Source organism: Bombus vosnesenskii, unplaced genomic scaffold, assembly GCF_011952255.1.
Source record: "Bombus vosnesenskii isolate JDL3184/JDL3185 unplaced genomic scaffold, Bvos_JDL3184-5_v1.1 scf7180000013262, whole genome shotgun sequence".
Taxonomy (NCBI): domain Eukaryota; kingdom Metazoa; phylum Arthropoda; class Insecta; order Hymenoptera; family Apidae; genus Bombus; species Bombus vosnesenskii.
In genome coordinates this window covers 87,319-108,172 of record NW_022882922.1, presented here as the reverse complement: position 1 = coordinate 108,172, position 20,854 = coordinate 87,319, and the positions used below count along the sequence as shown (strand labels likewise).

The 20,854-nt window shown below is 29.3% G+C and overlaps 4 protein-coding genes across 9 annotated transcripts; 2 read left to right on the top strand and 2 right to left on the bottom strand.

Annotated features, from left to right (window-relative positions):
- Nucleotides 1-18: 18 nt before the first annotated feature.
- On the bottom strand, nt 19-6,242 carry LOC117234422 (gamma-tubulin complex component 2-like). Its single transcript, XM_033495636.1, has 17 exons — nt 6,016-6,242; nt 5,675-5,845; nt 5,446-5,590; nt 5,200-5,371; nt 4,988-5,131; nt 4,754-4,908; nt 4,503-4,631; nt 4,248-4,424; nt 3,995-4,169; nt 3,714-3,907; nt 3,422-3,632; nt 3,187-3,355; nt 2,915-3,089; nt 2,687-2,830; nt 2,078-2,155; nt 751-911; nt 19-511 (listed from the first exon to the last, which is right to left on the bottom strand). The coding sequence occupies exons 1-17, from the start codon at nt 6,066-6,068 to the stop codon at nt 430-432; spliced, it is 2,535 nt and encodes an 844-aa protein (XP_033351527.1). The 5' UTR covers nt 6,069-6,242; the 3' UTR covers nt 19-429.
- A 2,046-nt stretch (nt 6,243-8,288) lies between these two features.
- LOC117243522 (lon protease homolog, mitochondrial) lies at nt 8,289-13,797 on the top strand. Its single transcript, XM_033511092.1, is given in 11 exon segments — nt 8,289-8,934; nt 9,169-9,393; nt 9,475-9,644; nt 9,949-10,262; nt 11,232-11,423; nt 11,496-11,800; nt 11,926-12,065; nt 12,146-12,428; nt 12,514-13,258; nt 13,261-13,419; nt 13,500-13,797. Coding segments are annotated over 11 exon segments (3,033 nt in total). The 5' UTR covers nt 8,289-8,674; the 3' UTR covers nt 13,740-13,797.
- Nucleotides 13,798-14,178: 381 nt separating this feature from the next.
- On the bottom strand, nt 14,179-15,671 carry LOC117243540 (gonadal protein gdl). Of its 6 annotated transcripts, none has more exons than XM_033511171.1 (2): nt 15,573-15,671; nt 14,179-15,111 (listed from the first exon to the last, which is right to left on the bottom strand). In XM_033511171.1, the coding sequence occupies exon 2, from the start codon at nt 15,083-15,085 to the stop codon at nt 14,561-14,563; it is 525 nt and encodes a 174-aa protein (XP_033367062.1). In that variant the 5' UTR covers nt 15,086-15,111; nt 15,573-15,671; the 3' UTR covers nt 14,179-14,560. The 6 variants fall into 6 exon arrangements, with proteins under 6 accessions (XP_033367062.1, XP_033367023.1, XP_033367040.1 ...); XM_033511132.1 differs by having other exon boundaries at nt 15,533-15,620; XM_033511149.1 differs by lacking the exon at nt 15,573-15,671 and adding an exon at nt 15,437-15,566.
- On the top strand, nt 15,663-20,764 carry LOC117243513 (protein SMG5). Its single transcript, XM_033511079.1, has 8 exons — nt 15,663-15,926; nt 16,474-16,696; nt 16,809-16,973; nt 17,058-17,326; nt 17,542-17,722; nt 17,803-19,522; nt 19,607-19,942; nt 20,028-20,764. The coding sequence occupies exons 1-8, from the start codon at nt 15,853-15,855 to the stop codon at nt 20,093-20,095; spliced, it is 3,036 nt and encodes a 1,011-aa protein (XP_033366970.1). The 5' UTR covers nt 15,663-15,852; the 3' UTR covers nt 20,096-20,764.
- The last annotated feature ends 90 nt before the right edge of the window (nt 20,765-20,854 follow it).

Below are 20,854 nucleotides of genomic sequence, written 5' to 3'. Positions count from 1 at the left end.
ATATAAACATTGTAAATCTTTCATGTTTATAAAATATATTTTATTTTTTAAATGTACAAAATAGTCTTTATTTCAGTGACTTACATGGTTTTCAAGAAATTTATTCAAGGTGAATTTAAATAATTTAAATGAAATATTGAATGCATGACTAACCTGAATTTTGTTTATCTATAAATTTTAGAATTACTATACTATTAAATTTTGTGAACGTTTTAATACGAAGGCGATTTGAAAATTTCAAGAACTAATATAGATCTTAAATTGGTCGAATGACAGATTTAACATACTATCTGATCACGATCTTTTCAAATCGCCATTGCATTCTATATAAATATCGTGCGAGAAATATTACTTTACAATGTAATTAATTAGAAGTTACAAATATAGATATGCTTATATAATCTTCCATCGAGTTTGAGTATTGAATTGTTAGCCAGAAACATCTTCTTGCAGAGTCTTTTCTCTTCCACGTCGTATCAAAATATCGGTATAAAATAGATTGAAATCTAACCTAATTAAAAAAAATGATAGAATATAATGATAATGTTGAAAATTTCTATTTTTGAGTCATACGAAAAATATATAAAGTACTTTATAAAATGCAGCAATATCAAGCAATATAATTTTTAGTAAACATTTTCCTTGAAAATATTTTATTACTTATCATTATTTATTTTTTTACTCTCTGGTATTGCATTTTGTGGAATATCTTGTAGTACAAGTATTTATAAATTCTACGACGTAACTTACCTACAAAAGACATTAAGAAGTTTCTCATTGTTATTATCACATCCTAGATCACATATTCTATCTAAAAGACGAATTAATACTTGAGTAAATTTCTCATCCAGTGATATGATAGTTTCTTCAAAACTGGCTGCATTCTCTTTGTAGATATCTCCATCTTCGTCCTAATAAATAAGTGACAAAAACATACAGCCTTATTAATTTTACATTTCATACAAATAAATGTATAAGACCCTTTGTAAAACTAAGATTAAGAAGCATACATTATAAAAAATGAATATAATGTACACAATGATGTCTGAAAGAGATTTGTAAAATATACCATTACAGATCAAAATTTGTAAAGTAAAAATGCATCATATTACTTAAATTTAGTATACCTGTAGCTGAAAATAAAATAACCCTGCTTATTATAGATACATATAATTTTTTGATAAAAAGTTGTAATTCATAGTATGATATATCATGCTTATACAACCATGATCTCCAACAATTGGGGTAGAAATTAATATACTATTTATATCAAAAGATAAACAAGTATTCAAAAGGACTATTGAAAGCTACAATATGTGACTTGCATGCATCCCAAAATTAATATACAAACATAATAACTTTACTCTTAGTTTATGCATATATAATCACTATTATTATGTATCATTTACAAATGAACAATTATGTGCTTAAGACAAAATCTACATGCAACATTACCATTTATTAAAGTAGTACATATATATTCATATACTAAGTTTGAATTAAGATATATGTATATAATATGTATGTAATGGGACTTATGAAATATTTACATATACAATTATAATTTTTATTATGTATAAATTTCCTAACATTCATTTTATTATACTTAAATAAGTAATTCTAATGGTAAGATTTCGCACCATTATTGCGATGATAATATGAGTGTTAATAGTGATAATGTTCATGATAGTATTAAGTTATTACATGTGACTATATATAGAAAAAGATAAAAATAATGTTTTTACTAGTGATCGAGAGGCATTAAATTTAATATTCTACACATTAAAAGTCAAATCTAACCATTCCTTTGTGTTACTAGAAAAGTTTAAACTAAAAGAAATGAGATTTAAACCTATTCATTCCTTTTCCTTACTTGCAAGATTCAAATAAAAAACTTAAAATCTTTGAATAAATTTATGTCCAATTTGTATTACACCTATAATTCATGCGAATTTGAATCTCATATATCGTATAGACATGATCTATAAAACGATTTTTATTTACTAAAAAAGGAAAGCTTCATGATACTAATGCTACACAGATGCATGGAAGCAAAGTTATAATCTTGGGGATATACCTCAGAATCATAGACATCTTCCTGATAGGCACCAATCATGGATGTCAATTCGGCGTCAATGTAGTATGGACTCATACGCTTAACATTAGTAAAATATTAAAATTCAGTTTACTACTAAACTGTCTTTTTTCAGTTTTATGTTTGTTGTGGAATTTTACCGTTTATTATGGACACTGAGTATGGAATCTATGAAACTATAATTATCCAGTGGCAATAATTATGTATTAATAGTAAGCACATCACATGCAGGTCTGTTTTGTGGTTCAGACAGTTTTAAATCTGAATTATATAATGCATCTCGTATTATTTTCAACGGAAATATCAAATGCAATGGTACTAAGAGATATTTCAGTTATATTTGCTATTTATTTCTACATAATAATTTTATAAAAAATATTTGTAACGCCTATCTTACACCCTTTTAGAGGTATCAATAATGAACAAAGATATTTGAAAAAATCTGAATCAAAACAAAGAATGCAACTTAGATAAACTGTTTTCATTGTATTTTAAGTATATGCATGTCTCGTATATGTACACAATTACGTAGCAATTGAGGATTACCTTCTCTATTTTTGTACACTTCTATGAGAAGATTGTAACACTTACCTCCATAAAATTGCAAAATTCAAGACAAGCAGCACAAATTCCTGTTATACAGCCCAGAAGATCAGGATCTGTTAACATGCACTCCTTCAAATAACTATCTTGAAGATCTTGATGCACACTTAAAACATCGTCCACGTTACTGACCTATGCATTTAATTCAAATTTCGAATTTCAATAAAATCTATTCATTAAGCTACAAAATTTAAGTACCATAATGCCAAATCATACCTTACTCATTTTACTTAAAAATGTAAGCCAGTTTGGTTCTATAACTTCAACCATCATATAATAAGCTAAGTGTTGAATGCAGTCCAGCATTCTTTGTCTCAAAGAAAATGCTTGTCTGTACGACATTGCTGCATTGTGAGTAAAAGTTTTTGCAATTTTATTGCTCACCCATACTCTGGAAAAAAAATATAAAATCAAAGCAATGTATCAAAGCAAACTTTTATGGAAATATTAGATAAAAATCCTAAGCAACTACAAAATTATATTATAACCTGCATAAACGTCTTTCTATATATTTGCAATAAAATAAGTGTCTGAACAGCATCTGATAACAAGCTATAGCTTTTCTGTTGAGTATCAAAGAAACAGGCCATTTAACGTCATAATTAAATACAAATGCTTCCAAGCCAGTTAAGATCTTATCAGTTTGAAAACAATATTCTAAAACAAAAATTTTCATTATAAGCAACATGAAGAAACGAAAAAAAAGAAATTAAAATAATATACCTTTTTCTTCTCTGGTTTGAATAGAGAGTATTCTAAACATTTGAAATTGAAGGTCATATGGTAAAAGTTCTGGTTTTAGATCATCTTTATATGGATCTGAGTCTGCAGTAGACATACGCAATGCAACTTCAAGAAGAGATGCTAATCGATGAATGACAATATCATACATATTTTTATTTAATTCAGTTTCACAAAGATTCATAAATTGAACCTAAGATTAAATATTATATAACTTTACACACAGTGGTAATATATCAATACATTAATGAAACATTTTGTTGTATAAGCTTACCACAAAATCTCCTTGTGCAAGAAGAAAATAATTTTTTACACTACGAAGCCGACCCATTAAATCGTTTTCGTGAATAAGAACTTCCAATAAGGTCTTTGCAGCTTCAGAATATGCTCTATCAATAGTAGCTATATATTTTTGCCCTTGATGTTGATAAATTAAAGGTTCTTGTTTTCCCCATTGGACTGTCTTGCCTATATAGAATTGTATTAAATATTTATGAGTCTTTACATATAGTAAAAGTGAATATGAAACATGCTTGATTAATAAGTATTACAGACCACATTGTCTAATTACATTAAAGTATTTTCCAGTTCTCAAAATTGTTTGTGCTTGTTCATTAAGAAATGTAGGAGTTCTTTCTGGTCTCATAGTGTACCTTTTTTCCCAGTAATCTGCAGAATAATCTATAGGCAATTCCTCTCTGTGAATTAATTCATTATCTTCTACAAAAAACTGAAATTATACAAAATTTATTGATTTGGTTAAAACGAAATAAATAAATAAATAGCTTATAAATATGAATGTTCTTACCTCTTCGTATGGATCACATATCACTCCTTTATATACCCATTTTTCTAATATTTGCATATATGGAACACTTGCTGTTTGTATAAGAAACAAACATAATTCCTTAAACTTTGCTTCTCCATTAATATTATTTGCTTGTTCATGCAAAAGACTGAGCACTTTACCACCTTTTGCATTCGCCTAAAATGAAATATGCTTTTATATGTCAATTTATGATATTAAAATATAAAGAAAATAGAAAAGAATGTTACAACTGACTTTACATATGGTTGATGTAATTTGAAAGAGAATAAACATTGCGAACATTGTTGGTTGAATGTAAAACCACAACTTTTGCAAATTTAATTTGCCTCGTACATGTTCCATTTCCAACTGTACAACAAATAACTGAAAAATTTTTAATATAGAATTATTTTATTCTTTGCACTCAATGTGCAACCTGATTACAATTATTTTACAATAAATTATTTAAACTAAGGAGCAGATTAATTTTATATTATTATACATACTAAATAATCTTTCAGTAAACTTTTTATAGCTCCTCTTAAAGCATGATTTACTTGACCATCTTCTGGTAAAACTTTTTCTTCAACAAATCTAGCTGTCATAGAATAATGAGATGCAAGGGGTAATATCTGTTGTGTCAATTGTTTGTAAGATATACCTAAAAATGATAATGTTACAAAAATGAATGTCCAGATTACACATCTAATTACTACAAAAATATTTTTATTTCTTCTTACAAACATCTGGAGATATGTTGAACGTCTTCACTGCATATGGACTTGTCAAAGGTTCAGAAACAATGTAAGTTCCATCTATACCTTTCAAGCAATATAAAATGTCCCAAAGTAATATAGATTCTTGAGAAACTATTGGTACAACTTCTATAAACGTTTTATCTCTTAATAAATTAATCATTAATTTCTTAAATGATATTTAAATTGATATTTACTTTGGCAGGGCATTGCATTTGGTTCATTATAAAAGTCCCATGTTATTCTAGGCCTCTCATAAACCCAGTTATGTTTTATTACAGATGACTCTGTTTTCTTTGTAATTGCACACACTTGTTTATTTAATTTCTTTTCTCCTTCGACAGCAGCTTTAATCACATTCTTACAAATCTGTATTGTACATAATACAATGCATATTAGAAATAACATAATTTTCAAATTAGTATTTAAAAAATAAGAAAAACCTGTGGTAGATCCTCTGTAGTAATAGCAGCATTTTTTGTACAAATTGATGATAAATTTGATGCTCCTTTAGCCAAATAATCCTTTAATACCTTATCTTCAGATATGAGTTCCAATACTTGAATAAACAAACCTAACAAATCTACCCTATAAAAAAATATAATATTTTAATTATTATTATCTTTATTCTTCACTAAACTCATATACATATATATCTGTAATACTACTAACTTCTTTGCTTTCAATTCTTCATATTTTTGAAGAAACAATTCAGGAATAGGAGAATTTTTTGCTAAATTACAAATAGAACTTTGCGAAGCAACAATAGTTAAAGCACTTGCACTCGTTGGTATCCCTTCTTTTTGTAATTTCTCTACGTGCTTTTCTGGTGCAGATGATGAGCTAATTATAAAAGAAATAATCATGTAAAATGGATAATTTAAAAATCAATATAATTAAATTTAATATGCACAATTGCACAATTACATAATTAATAAATTGAAACAAACTTTATGGATTTGTTAATAAAAATTCAATGAAAAATCAATATAAAACTTTTCATCTCTACTTACCCGAGTAATCCAATTAATTCAACCACTAAGTGATGTAATTTAAATTCGCTCATTGTTCTAAGCTAATAAATATATTACATTCTTTTAAAAAATACTTATTGCTTTTGTACCATTATAACCGTAAGTGAAATAACCGCTAGTGTTGCTCTAGCATATCTAAATACGTTTAGTAAAATTATGTTTCACTAATCACTTGAAATATTTGTTTACCTTGATTATAAATGAATTAGGTTATGTTAAATACGAAAGGATATGAATTAAAGAGAGAATGTCACCAAATTTTCCACTTCAAAAAAAGAGTAATACTCTTTATATATTACTTCGTGTAAATATTAGTCTAATTTTCAAGATTATTAATCATAAATCTGAATTGAGGATTTCAAGTTATTTTGGATTTGAATTCATTAAATTCGCATCAATTTGTATCGAAGAACCAATAACGTGCGTACATTTAAAATTCACGTATCAATATATTTCTATATTTTCATGTCATATTTAAATGAAATAAATTATAAAGTGCAACAATTAGGAAAGATGTATCAAAGTTTTTATTCCCACTTACATATGTAATTTAATAAAATATTTAATTTGACACAGTTTATTTTAAGTATTATGATAGTTATTATAATGTTTCTTTTAGATATTTTAATATTGTATGTAATATAATAGTAAGTTTACGAATCTATATTTGCCTCGATTGAATTACTATCTGGAGGAGTGAGATACATCATTCCATAAAATAAAGATTCTTCATATTCCTCATGATGAATAGTTGTTTCATCTGTAGGTAACGGTAAAACATTTGTATGCAATTTTGAAGTCACTTGAAATATGTATTTACTAGCAGGAATTCTGAAATTATATGCAAATTTTATACTACATACACGTCCATTATTATTTTTCCATTTTATAAATCCATTTTTTATTTCCGCGATTTAATGATTATGTATATCGGGATTTTTTTAACAAATCATACAATACCTGAAATTTGTATTTAGAAATTTCGGAGAAAACATATTTTTACGTTCAATAATATCTTTCTTATTAACATTTGCTGATATATTATATTTTTCTTTCATAAAATTATCAATATGATTAAATAGTACAATATTTGTATTATTTGATGATTGCTGAGAATTTATATAATTTGTATCCTTTTTAAATCTTTTAATCACATTCTGAGTCTCTATGTCAATTATAGGCCTCTTTCTCTCCAATAAATTCATATTTTGATAATTTATACCTGATTTATAATTTTCCTTACAATGTCTAAATTTATGAAAACTGTATAAAAATTATAATCAAAGCACAACATTTAAAAATAATAAAATTTTTCATACAATAGAAGATTTTTGTTAATTTTTAACTTTATTTTGTTAAAAAATTGATCATCGTCATCCACAATCGTAGTTGTAGCACTTGGCTTCTTATTTAAGTTTTGCCTAGTAATGTTATCAGAACATATGATTCCTATGTATGAAGTGAAATACAAATATTTATTAATTTAAATTAAAAAGTATGAATTAAAATTTTGTAATTTTACTTGCGCCAAGCCTTTTCAAGTCCATTGTATGATTTTCTTTTTTAATCATAACAGTATTATTATGTGTCGTACTGTTATTTAAAGTTTGCATGGTGGATCCTGAATTATTTGAATTCATATTCATTTCGTATCTTTCCATCATTGATGTATATTCTATCTAACATAACTCGTAAGTAATAATAGAAATGTTAAATATTTTTTTATTATATTCCAATAATTTTTTATATTTTTTTCCAAATGAGCGAAACCATAGCTTTATAGTTTTAGTTGGTTTTGAATGGTGTATCACGTGGTACATATGATTGCATGGTACAACTTGAACCGGAAATAAAGGATTTCATAATCACTTCTACTTTTTTTTCAATTTTTTTCAATTCAAATATATGTAATGCGCGAGTCGAAATCATTTAATTTTATGTAATGATATTTTCATCTATCACTTACCATTTTAAAACTACGGTTTTGCTCATTTGCAAAAATGATTCTTTATATATAGCTTAATGATATGTATATGTATATATACAAATCAGGAATGGAAATAATTTTTTTATTTTACGTATTCTTTCGTTCATACAGTAAAATATCATATCTAACAAAATTTCTAAAAAGAATGCGGTATGCGTCATTATTATCTGTTCATAATTGCAATGAATTTTATCCTAATAAACTAAATAAACCAATAATATTTTTCCCAATAATTCGTGTATTTGATATTTATTTATACTGGATTGCAAAATTTCATACTGTACACACATATACAATTGGAAATATGTAAAACATTATACATCTAGCTATTGACACAAAAAAACTATGCAACAAACGAATATCACGGCTTTTTCACTTTATTTTTGCCTGTTTCATTAAAATTAATTAAAATGTGAAAATGTAATGTTTCGTACGAACGCAACCACCAACTCGATGTTCACAATTGTTCGGAATGTACAGAACAGCTGATCGACACGATGTTCGAATAATTTCTTCTAGGTTAGCAAAGTTTCATCAGATTGATCAGTGCTTGCGCTAAAGTAGAGTTATAACCTCAAAGGAATTTCACGTAGATTGAAGCGGTGAATACAACGTTTATGTGAATAAGAACATTTAAATAAATGTTGAACGATGCGCCTTATGACAGCAATGAATTTCAAGATTTTGCCTGTTTTTCGGCATCGTGTGACGAATGTTCGACCATTCTGTAGAAATCATCGGCCGAATTACGAAGAGTTGTCGGTGCATGTACGACCGCAATTTCGAAGAATAAAACTTAATGAATATCATGGAATATTCACAAAAAATATGCATACCCGTCGACAAACTGCGGCTATTATCTCCATTAGATCATTTGCCACTAAACGATTTAATGATAAAGATTCATCCAAGTAAATCTTTTTATCTCTTTTAAAATCTGCTTTTTTTATCCTTTTAAATTACATTAATTTTAACGATTAAATACGCTCCTATTTTTGTAGCAAATAATAATTCCGAAATAGCAATTGTAATTTTCTTATAATTCGGATAAGATAATTTAACATTTACATATATTATAAATTCTAAATTATGCACTTCTTGTCATTATACAATTTTATAAATTGCAATTGTATTTTACTTTATAGCGGCAACAATGAAGATGATATCAGTGATCCAGGTTCATTACCTGCTACAGTGGTTGTGCCAGAAGTGTGGCCTCATGTTCCTGTTATAGCAATTAATAGAAATCCAGTGTTTCCAAGATTCATAAAGTTAATAGAACTTAGTAATCCGATTCTCATAGATTTAATACGTAGAAAGGTCAAATTAAATCAACCATATGTTGGAATCTTCTTAAAGAAAACAGAAGAGTAAGTGATAAGTAAATGTGTTTTATTTGCTAAATAGAGAATGAATATCATTGTTACATTGAAACTTAATTGTTTTGGTAGAAATGAAGCAGAAATTGTGCAAAATTTAGATGATATTTACCCTGTTGGAACATTTGCACAAATACATGAGGTACAAGATTTAGGAAATCGATTGAGATTAGTTGTAATGGCACATAGAAGGATTAAGATTGTTGGTCAGATCTTAGAAGAACTTCCAAAACCTACTCATGGTAAGGCATTTACATATGTAAGGCATGTAAAGTTTGTCAACTGATTCTTATTTTTATAAACATTATTAGTATGAAAAACTGTTAGAATTTTCGCGAAGCATGAGTACGAGTATGTATGAGTTTATGTGAGTAAGACGTACCTCATGCCGCGGGAATTCTAGAAAATTCCCGGAACTTCGCAACGTGTATGAGAGTATATGCATGGCAAAAGACGATAGAAGTAGTTTCTAGAAAAAGACCTTACACAAAATATTTTCTTAAAATTTGAATTTAATAATTTTTACATAAGTGCTGTACTACACAGAAATGAAACTGACGTTCCCTCTTTTAAATGCAACAATTCACGTTCCTGTAGACGATTCAGTTTCCGGTGGTAAACCGAGTCGCAGATTGTTAATTCGTAAAAAAACCGAAAACAAAGTGCCAGAACCAGTACAGAAAATTGAAGAAAGTAGTACTCCTGAAAATAAGGTAACAAAAGGAGTACAGGAGAAAGTTGAAGAAAAAATAACTCCTCCAACAGACGCCTCAGCTCAAACTGGCACCCCTCAACCTTTATTAATGGTAGAAGTTGTAAATATTACCCATGAGAAATTTAGGCAAACTGAAGAAATAAAAGTAAGCTTAAATGATATTTTTTATTTTTTGAACATAATTATGTATTAATATGTATATTGTAAAAGAATATATACATATATGTCGGGGATGAAAGGAAAATCGAAGCCTTTCCTTGGAAATTTTGGGAACATCCTCTAATACTCTAGCCTAGATTTTATCATAGCTGTAATTTTTCGAGATTTGTGATAGCGAGATTGGGTTCGAGGTGACAATTGGTCGCCGAACGTAGCCACGGTCACGGGATGGACGTTTTGCCTAACGGAGGTCTGGAGTGGTTGTATGGGTTTTCCGAGAAATGTGGTTGTGGCGGCATGCAGCCTTGGGAGCGGGCCTAGCCACGTGTGATGTTGCCTCGGAGGTGCCGATACAATGGGACATACATTGTATTAATAATCAAACTCCAGGCAGAAACTGCCTAGCAACGGCGTTTGGAACTTTCTCGATGCTTCCAAACGAGTATAGAAAACAAATGCAGTCGTACAGCGAGGAAAATTTCCATAAGGCTGGCATTCGTGCGATTGCCTTGGATAGTGACACATCGAGCATTTCAACAATTGTGTTTTGCGCCTAAAATTAGTCTACGCTTAGTAAAGAGTTGTCCCGTTGACCGTGGATTCGTTTGAACCCAAGAACATTGCTAATAACGTTCATTAAACTTATTATTAGTTAAACTTATTATTCATAAAACATGCTATTCATTAAACTTACTATTCGTTAAACTTATTATTCATTAGACTTATTATTTGTTAAACTTATTATTCGTTCAACTTATTATTCATTAAACTTATTATTCGCTAAATTCTAATATTCGCTAAACTTTGTAGTAGTCTTGTATATACATGTAAATATAATCTTAGCTTTGTAAAACAATGGCTGATTCAAATGAGTTGTTACGCGCCCAAAATTCTAACCATAACCCGACATATATAAAAGAAACCAATAAAGAATAAATTAATCTAATATGTATAGGCTTTGACACAAGAATTAATTAAAACAATTCGAGATATAATAAGCATGAATCCATTATATCGTGAATCTTTGCAACAAATGTTGCATCAAGGACAGAGGGTTGTAGATAATCCAGTTTATTTGAGTGATTTGGGTGCAGCTTTAACAGGAGCAGATGCACAAGAATTGCAGCAAGTGTTAGAAGAAATGGATGTGAGTAATTGTATTTGGAGCTATCATTATAATAAATCTTTTAAGTAACTAAAACAATAACTTTATTTATAGATTTTAAAAAGATTAAGATTATCATTGGCACTTTTAAAGAAAGAATATGAGTTAAGTAAACTTCAACAAAAAATTGGTAGAGAGGTTGAAGAAAAGGTCAAACAACAGCACAGAAAATATATTCTTCATGAGCAATTAAAAGTTATTAAAAAAGAATTGGGTCTTGAAAAAGATGATAAAGATGCTATAGGAGAGAAATATAGAGAACGTATAAGAGAGAAAACAGTTCCAAAAACAGTGATGGATGTGCTTGAAGAAGAATTAAATAAATTAAATTTTTTGGAAAGTCACAGTAGTGAATTTAAGTATGTATTACTTCTATAATCTGTAGTTTCAAAATTTCAATATAGATGAACATGTGAATGAAATATTATTTCTCTGTCAAATAATTTAACTAATTTTTAATTTGTTAGTGTAATTTTATTTGCAGTGTGACGAGAAATTACTTGGATTGGCTTACATCCATGCCATGGGGTATAACTAGTCCAGAAAATTTAAACCTTCAACAGGCAATTGAAATTTTAGATAAAGACCATTATGGAATGGAAGATATAAAAAAACGAATCTTGGGTAATTGAATCTCTAATGAGCAGATAATTAATCCCTTTATTACATAAAATGTATTTACTTTTTATTGCTCTTAATTTCAGAATTTATTGCTGTCAGTCAACTGAAAGGCTCAACGCAAGGAAAAATATTATGTTTCCATGGACCACCAGGAGTTGGAAAAACATCAATAGCCAAGTCAATTTCCCGTGCACTTAATAGAGAGTATTTTAGATTTAGTGTCGGTGGAATGACAGATGTTGCAGAAATCAAAGGTCATAGAAGAACTTATGTGGGTGCCATGCCTGGTAAAATTATACAGTGTTTAAAAAAGACCAAAACTGAAAATCCACTTGTTCTGATCGATGAAGTTGATAAGATTGGAAAGTATGTACCTATGAATTTTTACATTTTACTTATTTTGACAGTTTAGTAATTTGGTAGAAATGTAAGCCTTGTTCCTTTTTATTAGAGGCCATCAAGGTGATCCAGCATCAGCTCTTTTGGAAATGTTGGATCCAGAGCAAAACGCAAACTTCTTAGATCATTACTTAGATGTTCCTGTTGATTTATCAAAAGTGCTCTTTATTTGTACAGCAAATGTGATCGATACAATTCCAGAACCTTTAAGAGATCGTATGGAAATGATAGACATGTCGGGTTATGTTGCAGAGGAAAAACTTGCTATTGCTAAGCAATATTTAGTACCACAAGCAATGAATGATTCAGGTCTCTCTGATCAACAGATCAGTATAAATGATAATGCACTTCACTTGTTAATTAAATCTTACTGTCGAGAATCGGGAGTAAGAAATCTTCAGAAACACATAGAAAAAGTTAATCGGAAAGTTGCGTACAAAGTGGTTAAGAAAGAAACGGAAAAAGTAGACGTAAATGAGAACAATTTGCAGGATTTCGTAGGGAAACCTATGTTCACACACGATAGAATGTACGAAGTTACGCCTCCTGGAGTCGTTATGGGTCTTGCATGGACAGCTATGGGAGGTTCTACTCTGTTCATTGAAACAAGAGTGAGAAAACCTTCTACTGGAAAGAAGTCAGAGGGTACCTTAGAATTCACCGGCCATTTAGGTGATGTGATGAAAGAGTCTATTCACATAGCAATGACGGTTGCAAGAAACTTTATGATTCGGGAAGATCCATCTAATACTTTTTTAATTGATTCTCATTTACATTTACACGTTCCTGAAGGTGCTGTACACCAAAAGATGGGCCTAGCGCCGGTATTACGATCGCAATAGCATTCATTTCGATTGCTAAGAATCAGTCTATTAGACAAAATGTTGCAATGACTGGTGAACTTAGTCTCATGGGTAGGATTCTTCCTGTTGGCGGTATTAAAGAAAAGACGATTGCTGTAAGTAGAAATATAATAAATACTTAATTAGACATTTCCATATCATACTTTGTAATATGTATGCTTTCTTTCTATTCAAGGCAAAACGAGTTGGTGTAAACTGTGTAATTCTACCCGAGGAAAATAAGAAAGATTACAATGATCTTCCTAAGTACATCACGGATGGCCTGGAAGTTCATTTTGCCACCACTTTTGAAGACGTGTACCGCATATGTTTTGCACCACAGCAAGAAACTGATACCGTTCGTCATCAAAACCCTTTACATCTTGATATTTCACCGCCGCAAAGTGCACCACTTTTGGGTAAAAATACTGGCTGAATTAAGGATCAAGTACTTAAGCATTGTAAAGATTGATTATTACATGATCTTACACGTGCCTGATTTATTTGAAATATTCACCTCAAATTAGATTTTAAAATAATTGAATCTATTTTATCACATATTGTTTTATATATAGAATCATTTAAATAAAAATGCAGAGAATTAATTTATTTAAGTTTAAAAGAAGAAATTAAAACTTTCACGAAAATTACTCTCATTTTAAATGCAATTTCATTTACGCGCGATACATTTTTTTATATTAAAATAAATTAAACATTACCAAGAAAGGGATTTAAGTTTTTGCTACTGTCAATATATTAATATTTTTTAAATAAACAATTTACGAAAAATATATTGTACATAAAAAATAACATTCTTTGTTATTATCGCATGTAGCTATAACATTAAAAATGGAACTAATTTTCATGATATAATACTTGTTTCTGTGCATATTTCATTCTGCATTGTACAGTACTATTGACTACAGAAATAAAAAGTATGTAATTCATAGAAAAAACAAACATTTTTAACTAATAAGAAAACATATATGTTTTCTATAAATATGTATTTGCTGATATCCTGATTTTAAGAAAAGCTGTCAATACAGTTACATCGTTTTTTAAAATATTTATATAACCTTATATAGTTATAAGGTAACTATTTTAGAAAAGTGCTATTGTACAAAGAAAAAAACATTATATTAATTGAACTAATGTACAATTTGTGAAAATAAATAAGTCTACTAAATTATATAATTTAACATTTCATTTAAGGAAGTAGTATGATTCTTAGAAAGTAATAATTTTATGAGTTATGTATTAACTTGGAACCTCCATTTTACTCAGTCTAATTATGAAGTCACACAATCTCATTTGGACTTGTATTTCTATTGGATTGTTGGTAACATAAAAGCCAGGTACACCAGCTTTTTCTAAAATACTTTGTTGGTCTGCTACTTTTTGATCTAATTGTAGAACTAATTTCATATCCATTTGTTTAAGCTCCTCTTTGTGTTTTTTATATAATGTTACTTTCATCGTTGTTCTTTCTTCATCTGTGTATGTTGATGATAATGATTCTTGCATTTCGATTTTCTGTTGATTTAATAACTGAAGACGTTGTTGAAAAAGATGTTTCTCTGTAACATGCTGTATCTCCATTAATCCCTTAACAATTTCAAATATTGTATCATTCAATAGAGAATTAGCTAAACCAGATAATAATTCATAAGGAAGACGCATTTGATACTTTGGAGGAAGTTCACCAGCCATGTGTTGGAGTTGCTCCACTAAAAAATACAGTTTTCTCTGAAGATCTTGTGGGGTTGGAGTAGCTACATCCATTGTTTCATCATCAAAAATCACAAAATCTAAACGAAATATAGACCATATGCATAAAATAAAAATTGATAAAATCATACTAATTTTAATAAATTTATAGCGACATTACATATTTACTACATATATTTACATGTTAGAAAGTACAAATGTGGTTAGGTTTATATCTGAAGTCTTTTTATTAAGAATATTCTGATAAAATTTTCGTAACATCAATTCAAAAATAACTTAAAATTAAAGTAGATACCTAAATAATCAATAAATCATTTGCCTTATTGAAAATATTAAAATTCTGATTGACATTGATTGAGTTAAAGCCTTGTTTACAATAAATAAACAGTGAGAAGTAAATGTTATCTTATGCATACCAGACCATAAACCATTAAATACAATTTTTAAAATAGAGTTTCAAACATTTTCATATTTTTAGAATTGATGAATACTGTAACTTACACTTTAAATGAATATTAAATTTTCAAATTTTTCCACTTACTACTTATATAATTTTGAAAATAATTTCAATTGGTTATTTGGCAGCACTGTTGCACAAGTTTTCCAGATGATTTTTCTGTGACAAATCATCATAAGCAAATCATATGTACATGTACGTACGTGTAATTGTGGTAAGCTCCGCAGTTCGTGGGAGGTTTCTGGAGTTAGGTGAGGGCGAATGTCGAATTTTCTTACCGTGGGACGGAGATGCGCGTGTCAAAAGACCGCGGGAAAATGAATAATGACGAAGCGGCCAGGAAGTGAAAAATGATCGAAGCAAAATGAGGAGAACGTATAACGCTGCAGCAGATGTCCGAACGACTGATTCTCTCGAACAAACAAGACGTTTGCACAAGTAATATGGAACTACTATAACATATAAAATCATTTTCTTCCTACTATTTATCTAACATTATATATTTCGAAACAATTGTTCATGTTACTACACATCCGAATTCACCTTGTGTTAACATAACCTATATTTCGTACACGATGAATCTCTATTGGCGCGCTTTTATGTGTATAGCTTACCTTTATTAGTTAGAGAATCTTCTCCATATAAATATTTATGCTATTTGTTTGGATATTTAACGCGAATTAGTTATAAACGTAGGAAGAATTCATATATTTGTAAAATATAATTCTGTGTTATACAAAACTGATTAAAAAATTCATTAATATAGTTGTAATTGTACCCATTTACTCGTCTCTCCTTAAATTTATTTGTGGTTAATAGTAATAATTGGTTCATTAGTATTAATAATAAATGAACTCTTCTGTTGAAAATTTTGCCATTTCTGTTAATAATTAGATTGAATTTTTAAAGATATGTATAATAAATGTGAATTTATTAAAAAAAAATATATGTGCAATTAATGACCAGGATTACATTTGATTAATAGGGGTATAACAGATATTGCCAAAAGATTGGATGAGCAAAAGAGTCGTGCATTAACAATAACAGATTTGTTTACCCCTTCAGGGGAAGGACTACGGGTGAAGCTTAAAGATTATTGTGTGAGATTAATAACTAAAGATCCTGTTGAGTATGCACGTAAAACTGAAGAATTATTGTGGAGAAAAGCATTTTATGATATTGTTTATGCATCTAAAAAATTGCGAAAGGTATCAACATTTATGTGTTACGTATAACAATGATAATTTATAATCTAACATTCTGTCTATTATATTGATTTCATAAAGATAATATTTGTTATTAATACAAATCCTATTGTAGGGTAATGCATGGACTGAAACAGAAAAAGCAATGTTATCTGTCCACTTGGCAGTAGGAGTTGGTTTTTATCATCATTTTATATTGAAACTACAACTAGAATATGGTTTAGATCTAGTTGGTGCTATTGATTTTGCATATGTACAAAATGTAACAGGATTATCAAGTGTGAGTCTCTTTGGAAATAACTTATGTTAGTATATATGTTATATGTATAGGGTATTTAAAAAAGATTGTTTTTTATTTTATTAGGTGAAGAGTAAAATCAGCCAATCTAAACATCATACTGAAGAAGTGAAACAATGTGTTATGCGCCTAATTCATAGAAGTTTGGTATGCCTTGGGGACTTAGCTAGATATAAATTAGAATTAGATCCATATTGGGATCCATTGATAGCAAAGAGGTATTATAAAATGGCTATAGCAACTGATCCAAATATTGGAATGCCTCATAATCAAATGGGCACTCTAGCAGGCAATACAAATTATGGTCTTGATGCAGTATATCACTATATGAGATGGTTAGAATACCTTACTATTTCATATCCAAATAAAAGCATAAGATTAATTTTTTCCATAATTTGCAAGAAACTTTTCAGAAAATATAAATATATGAGTTTTGTAAAATCTAAAATACATGATTTAAGTTTTTCAAATTTATTATGTTTTTATAATATGTCATACAGATTAATAATATGTTTTACGTTGATATTAATTAATAGTAATTATTTTATAGCATTTTATGTTCCGAACCATTTGAAGGAGCAGAGGGAAATTTAAAAAGAGCCATTGTTACACACTCTATTTACACAGACGAGAAGTATCCTACACATGTCTGTGTTTCACGATTATTTTCTCTGTTACAATTATGGGATTATGATGTACCAAATTCTGATCGGATAAATCAAGAATGCCAGGTATATATTTACATATGAAATTTCTCTTTTTATACGTTTATCATAAAAATGAATCTTTATTCTTACTGCATTTTCTATAGGATCTTTTAACTAATATTGAAAATTGCTTGAGTACAGAGCAATCTGAGCCAAATAATACTAATACTATTACCAGTACCAATGAAAAAGAAAGTAATATCGAAGTATATCTCCAAAACTGTAAAAATGAACAAACAAATTACTTAACAGATGACATGATATTCAAAATTGTAGCTATATGTTTGATGTCCATTTCTAGATTAAAAGGCAAAGAATCTAGCGAGGTGCAAGGCGTTGTCGCCATAACTTTAGCAATACTGTCTCAACTAATACAATTTACAATAACTAGATTACAAGAATCTTTTATAGATTTGTCACTACCCAATATAGAAGTATCAAACTCGAAAAATAACAACTGCAATACCGAGTCAATAGATGTGGAAGATAAAGATAATGCCATAAAACAACTAAATTTCGATGAAAGTAACGAATCTAAGATTATAAATGATAACAAAGCATCTTTCGAAAAAGAAAGTGTAGAAAACAACAGTGAAATTCAAAATGGCTCGCGAAAATCACGAGATAAAACTAAAAGTTTGCTCACGAAACTTCGAAGACGAAAGCGGAGGAATAGCAGTGATTCAGATGCGAGTGACATTGATCCAACTTTGGAATCCTCTAGCGATGAGATAAATTCTGATGTTTCTGAAACAGAGGACGATATATTAAGCGAAGAGAACGTATTATCAGAAGACGCGTTGTCTGAAGATATTACGGACGACGAAGGTGCATCTGTGCAAGTAAATCAAGAAGATATTGACAAATCTGAAGCGAAAAAGATAAATGGACACATAGAAATGGAAAGAAAAAGTGAAACGCCCGAAATGATCACTGAACAGGTACAAAATGGTGAGCAAACACTTAATGATCAAATGGATAAAAAAGTTAATGATAAAGATTCTTTAGCTAATTCTGGAAGTATAGAAACTAATTCCAATAGCACATTTGATGAAAATAGTGCCTCATCGAATAGAGTAACTTACATTGCTCAATCAAAAAAAGAAAATTTTAAACCGGAAGATGTGCTGAATATTATAAATGGAAAAGAAATACTGGCATCTATTAAAATATGTTGCGATTGGTTGAAAAGCAATCCCGATATTATACGAATATGTGGAAAAAGTTCGCGCACTTTATTAAAACGTGTTACAATTTTATTAAATTTAATCAATATGAATACAGAAACGCTATTAAAAAATTTTAAGGACGATAGTATGATTTTATCGAGTGCAGATAAATTGAAAGAATGCGTTAAAATAGTTCCGTTACCGGAAGATATTGATTTAAGAGGGTTGAATCTTTTGGAACATGCCCAGAAGTCTCTGAATTGGAAGATACTGCATAGGCATAAGATGAATAAGCAAGAGGAAACCTTATTGAGAGCACTAAAATTAATTGAATTTGGACATTTTCTTAGTTCCGTCGAGGACGCAGGAGTGAAATATGAAGAGGCGAAACAATTATTTGTGATGATTGATTTGAATACCTCTAATACAAAAGATAACGGTAAAAGTTGGGATATGGATCATTCACGTGGAAAATTAATGAGACATATGGGCAAATTATGGTTGAAAGCGGAAGTCTGTGCTCTAGAGACTCGTTTAAGATCTAGGCTTATGTCTCCTTATTTGGTACCTGATCACGAAGCTTTATCCAAACATACACCGGCTCTAAAGCGTTTGGTGTACGCTAAGAAATTTATTGTTGTAATTCCTAGTGTCGGTATGTAAACAAAAATTTGAAAAATGAATTATATTTTCTTCTTTCTATAATTGTTTTAATTGAAAACAATAATGTACTTTTCAGTTGTTTCTGCACTGGATGAAGTAAAACGTATTAGTGGTAGAGCACGAGAAGCAACACGTTGGTTAGAAGCTCAATTGAAGCGTGGCTCAAGGTTTCTTCGAGCTCAAAGACCTCATGAGCGTCTAGCATTACCGTTTATTAAAGGACCAAGACCAAAGGATAAAGAAGCATGGTTATTTTTCCAAATTATAGAGTGCTGCCACTATCTTACCCAACAGACGAAAGTTGGTATGATAAACGATGCAGAAACTCCAGTTGTGACATTATTAACTGGTTGTAACCCAGATGATAAAAGAGTCTTTACTTTTAGCCCTGAGGGGTTGGCAAAGAGTGCAGGTATTTTCAATTATGACATTTTATTAAATACCAAAAAATATGTTAGACAAAAATAATCCTTAAAGAAATGACTCTTTAATTACAGGTGTCAACATCGAATATATTGAATCATTTCATACAAAGTGGAAGGCATCAAGTAAAAGTCATGGTTGAACATATTGGATTAATGGAAACGATAATCTGCTGCTTGCTCGTACTGAAATGAAAGGTAAAAGGGACTTGGCCCTTCTTAAGAGCTACGTATACGGCAACGCTACGGCATCAGCTGAGCGGGCGAGTCAGAGAGGGCTGGAAACCCATAAAGGAAAATCGGCGGTTCTCCTGCAATAAAACCACTGGATTAATATCTATTTTCTTTTTTCGTGAATTCTAAATAATAAAATGTTTTCCTTTTAATTATTCATATTGTCTTTTATGTTAAAAAGAAATTGTATTTTTAGGTAAATATTTTTCAATAAAAATAAACTTGCCTTCGCAATTTTTTAATCCTTTGAAAAAAAAGGGGAAATTGGGACGAAAATTGAACTGTTATCGTATTAAGTCGCTATTTAATAATAAGTAAATAAATAATTTTATTGAGTTAAAAATAATTATGTTATTACGGTGTAATATCACAGGATTTATTGTTTCTAACTATCCGGTAATAGGATTTCTTTCTAGAAACTAATATGTATTGTAATGAATTGTGACGTGTAATACATTATCATTATCGAAATATTACATCTACAGTACTGTGTAAAACAATCTTCTAAACTAATTGATAAATATTTAGTTAATAAATTTCATGTATTAATGATCTTAATAATAATTTTGTTAAATATATGTTTTATCAAGTTATTGTTAGAATGTGAGTACTTCCAGATTTCACAATTTCTTCGTAAAATACATCATTCCTTACTGGTGATACAATAT

Bases quoted from the DNA above. Each gene is read 5' to 3' on its own strand.
- LOC117243540 (XM_033511171.1), bottom strand. From the start codon at position 15,085: ATGGATGTAGCTACTCCAACCCCACAAGATCTTCAGAGAAAACTGTAT.
- LOC117234422 (XM_033495636.1), bottom strand. From the start codon at position 6,068: ATGAGCGAATTTAAATTACATCACTTAGTGGTTGAATTAATTGGATTA. The intron at 4,170-4,247 runs GTAAGAACATTC...GTATAATTTCAG, and splicing joins TATGTGATCCATACGAAGAG to TTTTTTGTAGAAGATAATGA. The intron at 3,356-3,421 runs GTATATTATTTT...TTTTTGTTTTAG, and splicing joins TCAAACCAGAGAAGAAAAAG to AATATTGTTTTCAAACTGAT.
- LOC117243513 (XM_033511079.1), top strand. From the start codon at position 15,853: ATGAGGAGAACGTATAACGCTGCAGCAGATGTCCGAACGACTGATTCT. The intron at 15,927-16,473 runs GTAATATGGAAC...TTTGATTAATAG, and splicing joins CAAACAAGACGTTTGCACAA to GGGTATAACAGATATTGCCA. The intron at 16,974-17,057 runs GTGAGTCTCTTT...TTATTTTATTAG, and splicing joins ATGTAACAGGATTATCAAGT to GTGAAGAGTAAAATCAGCCA.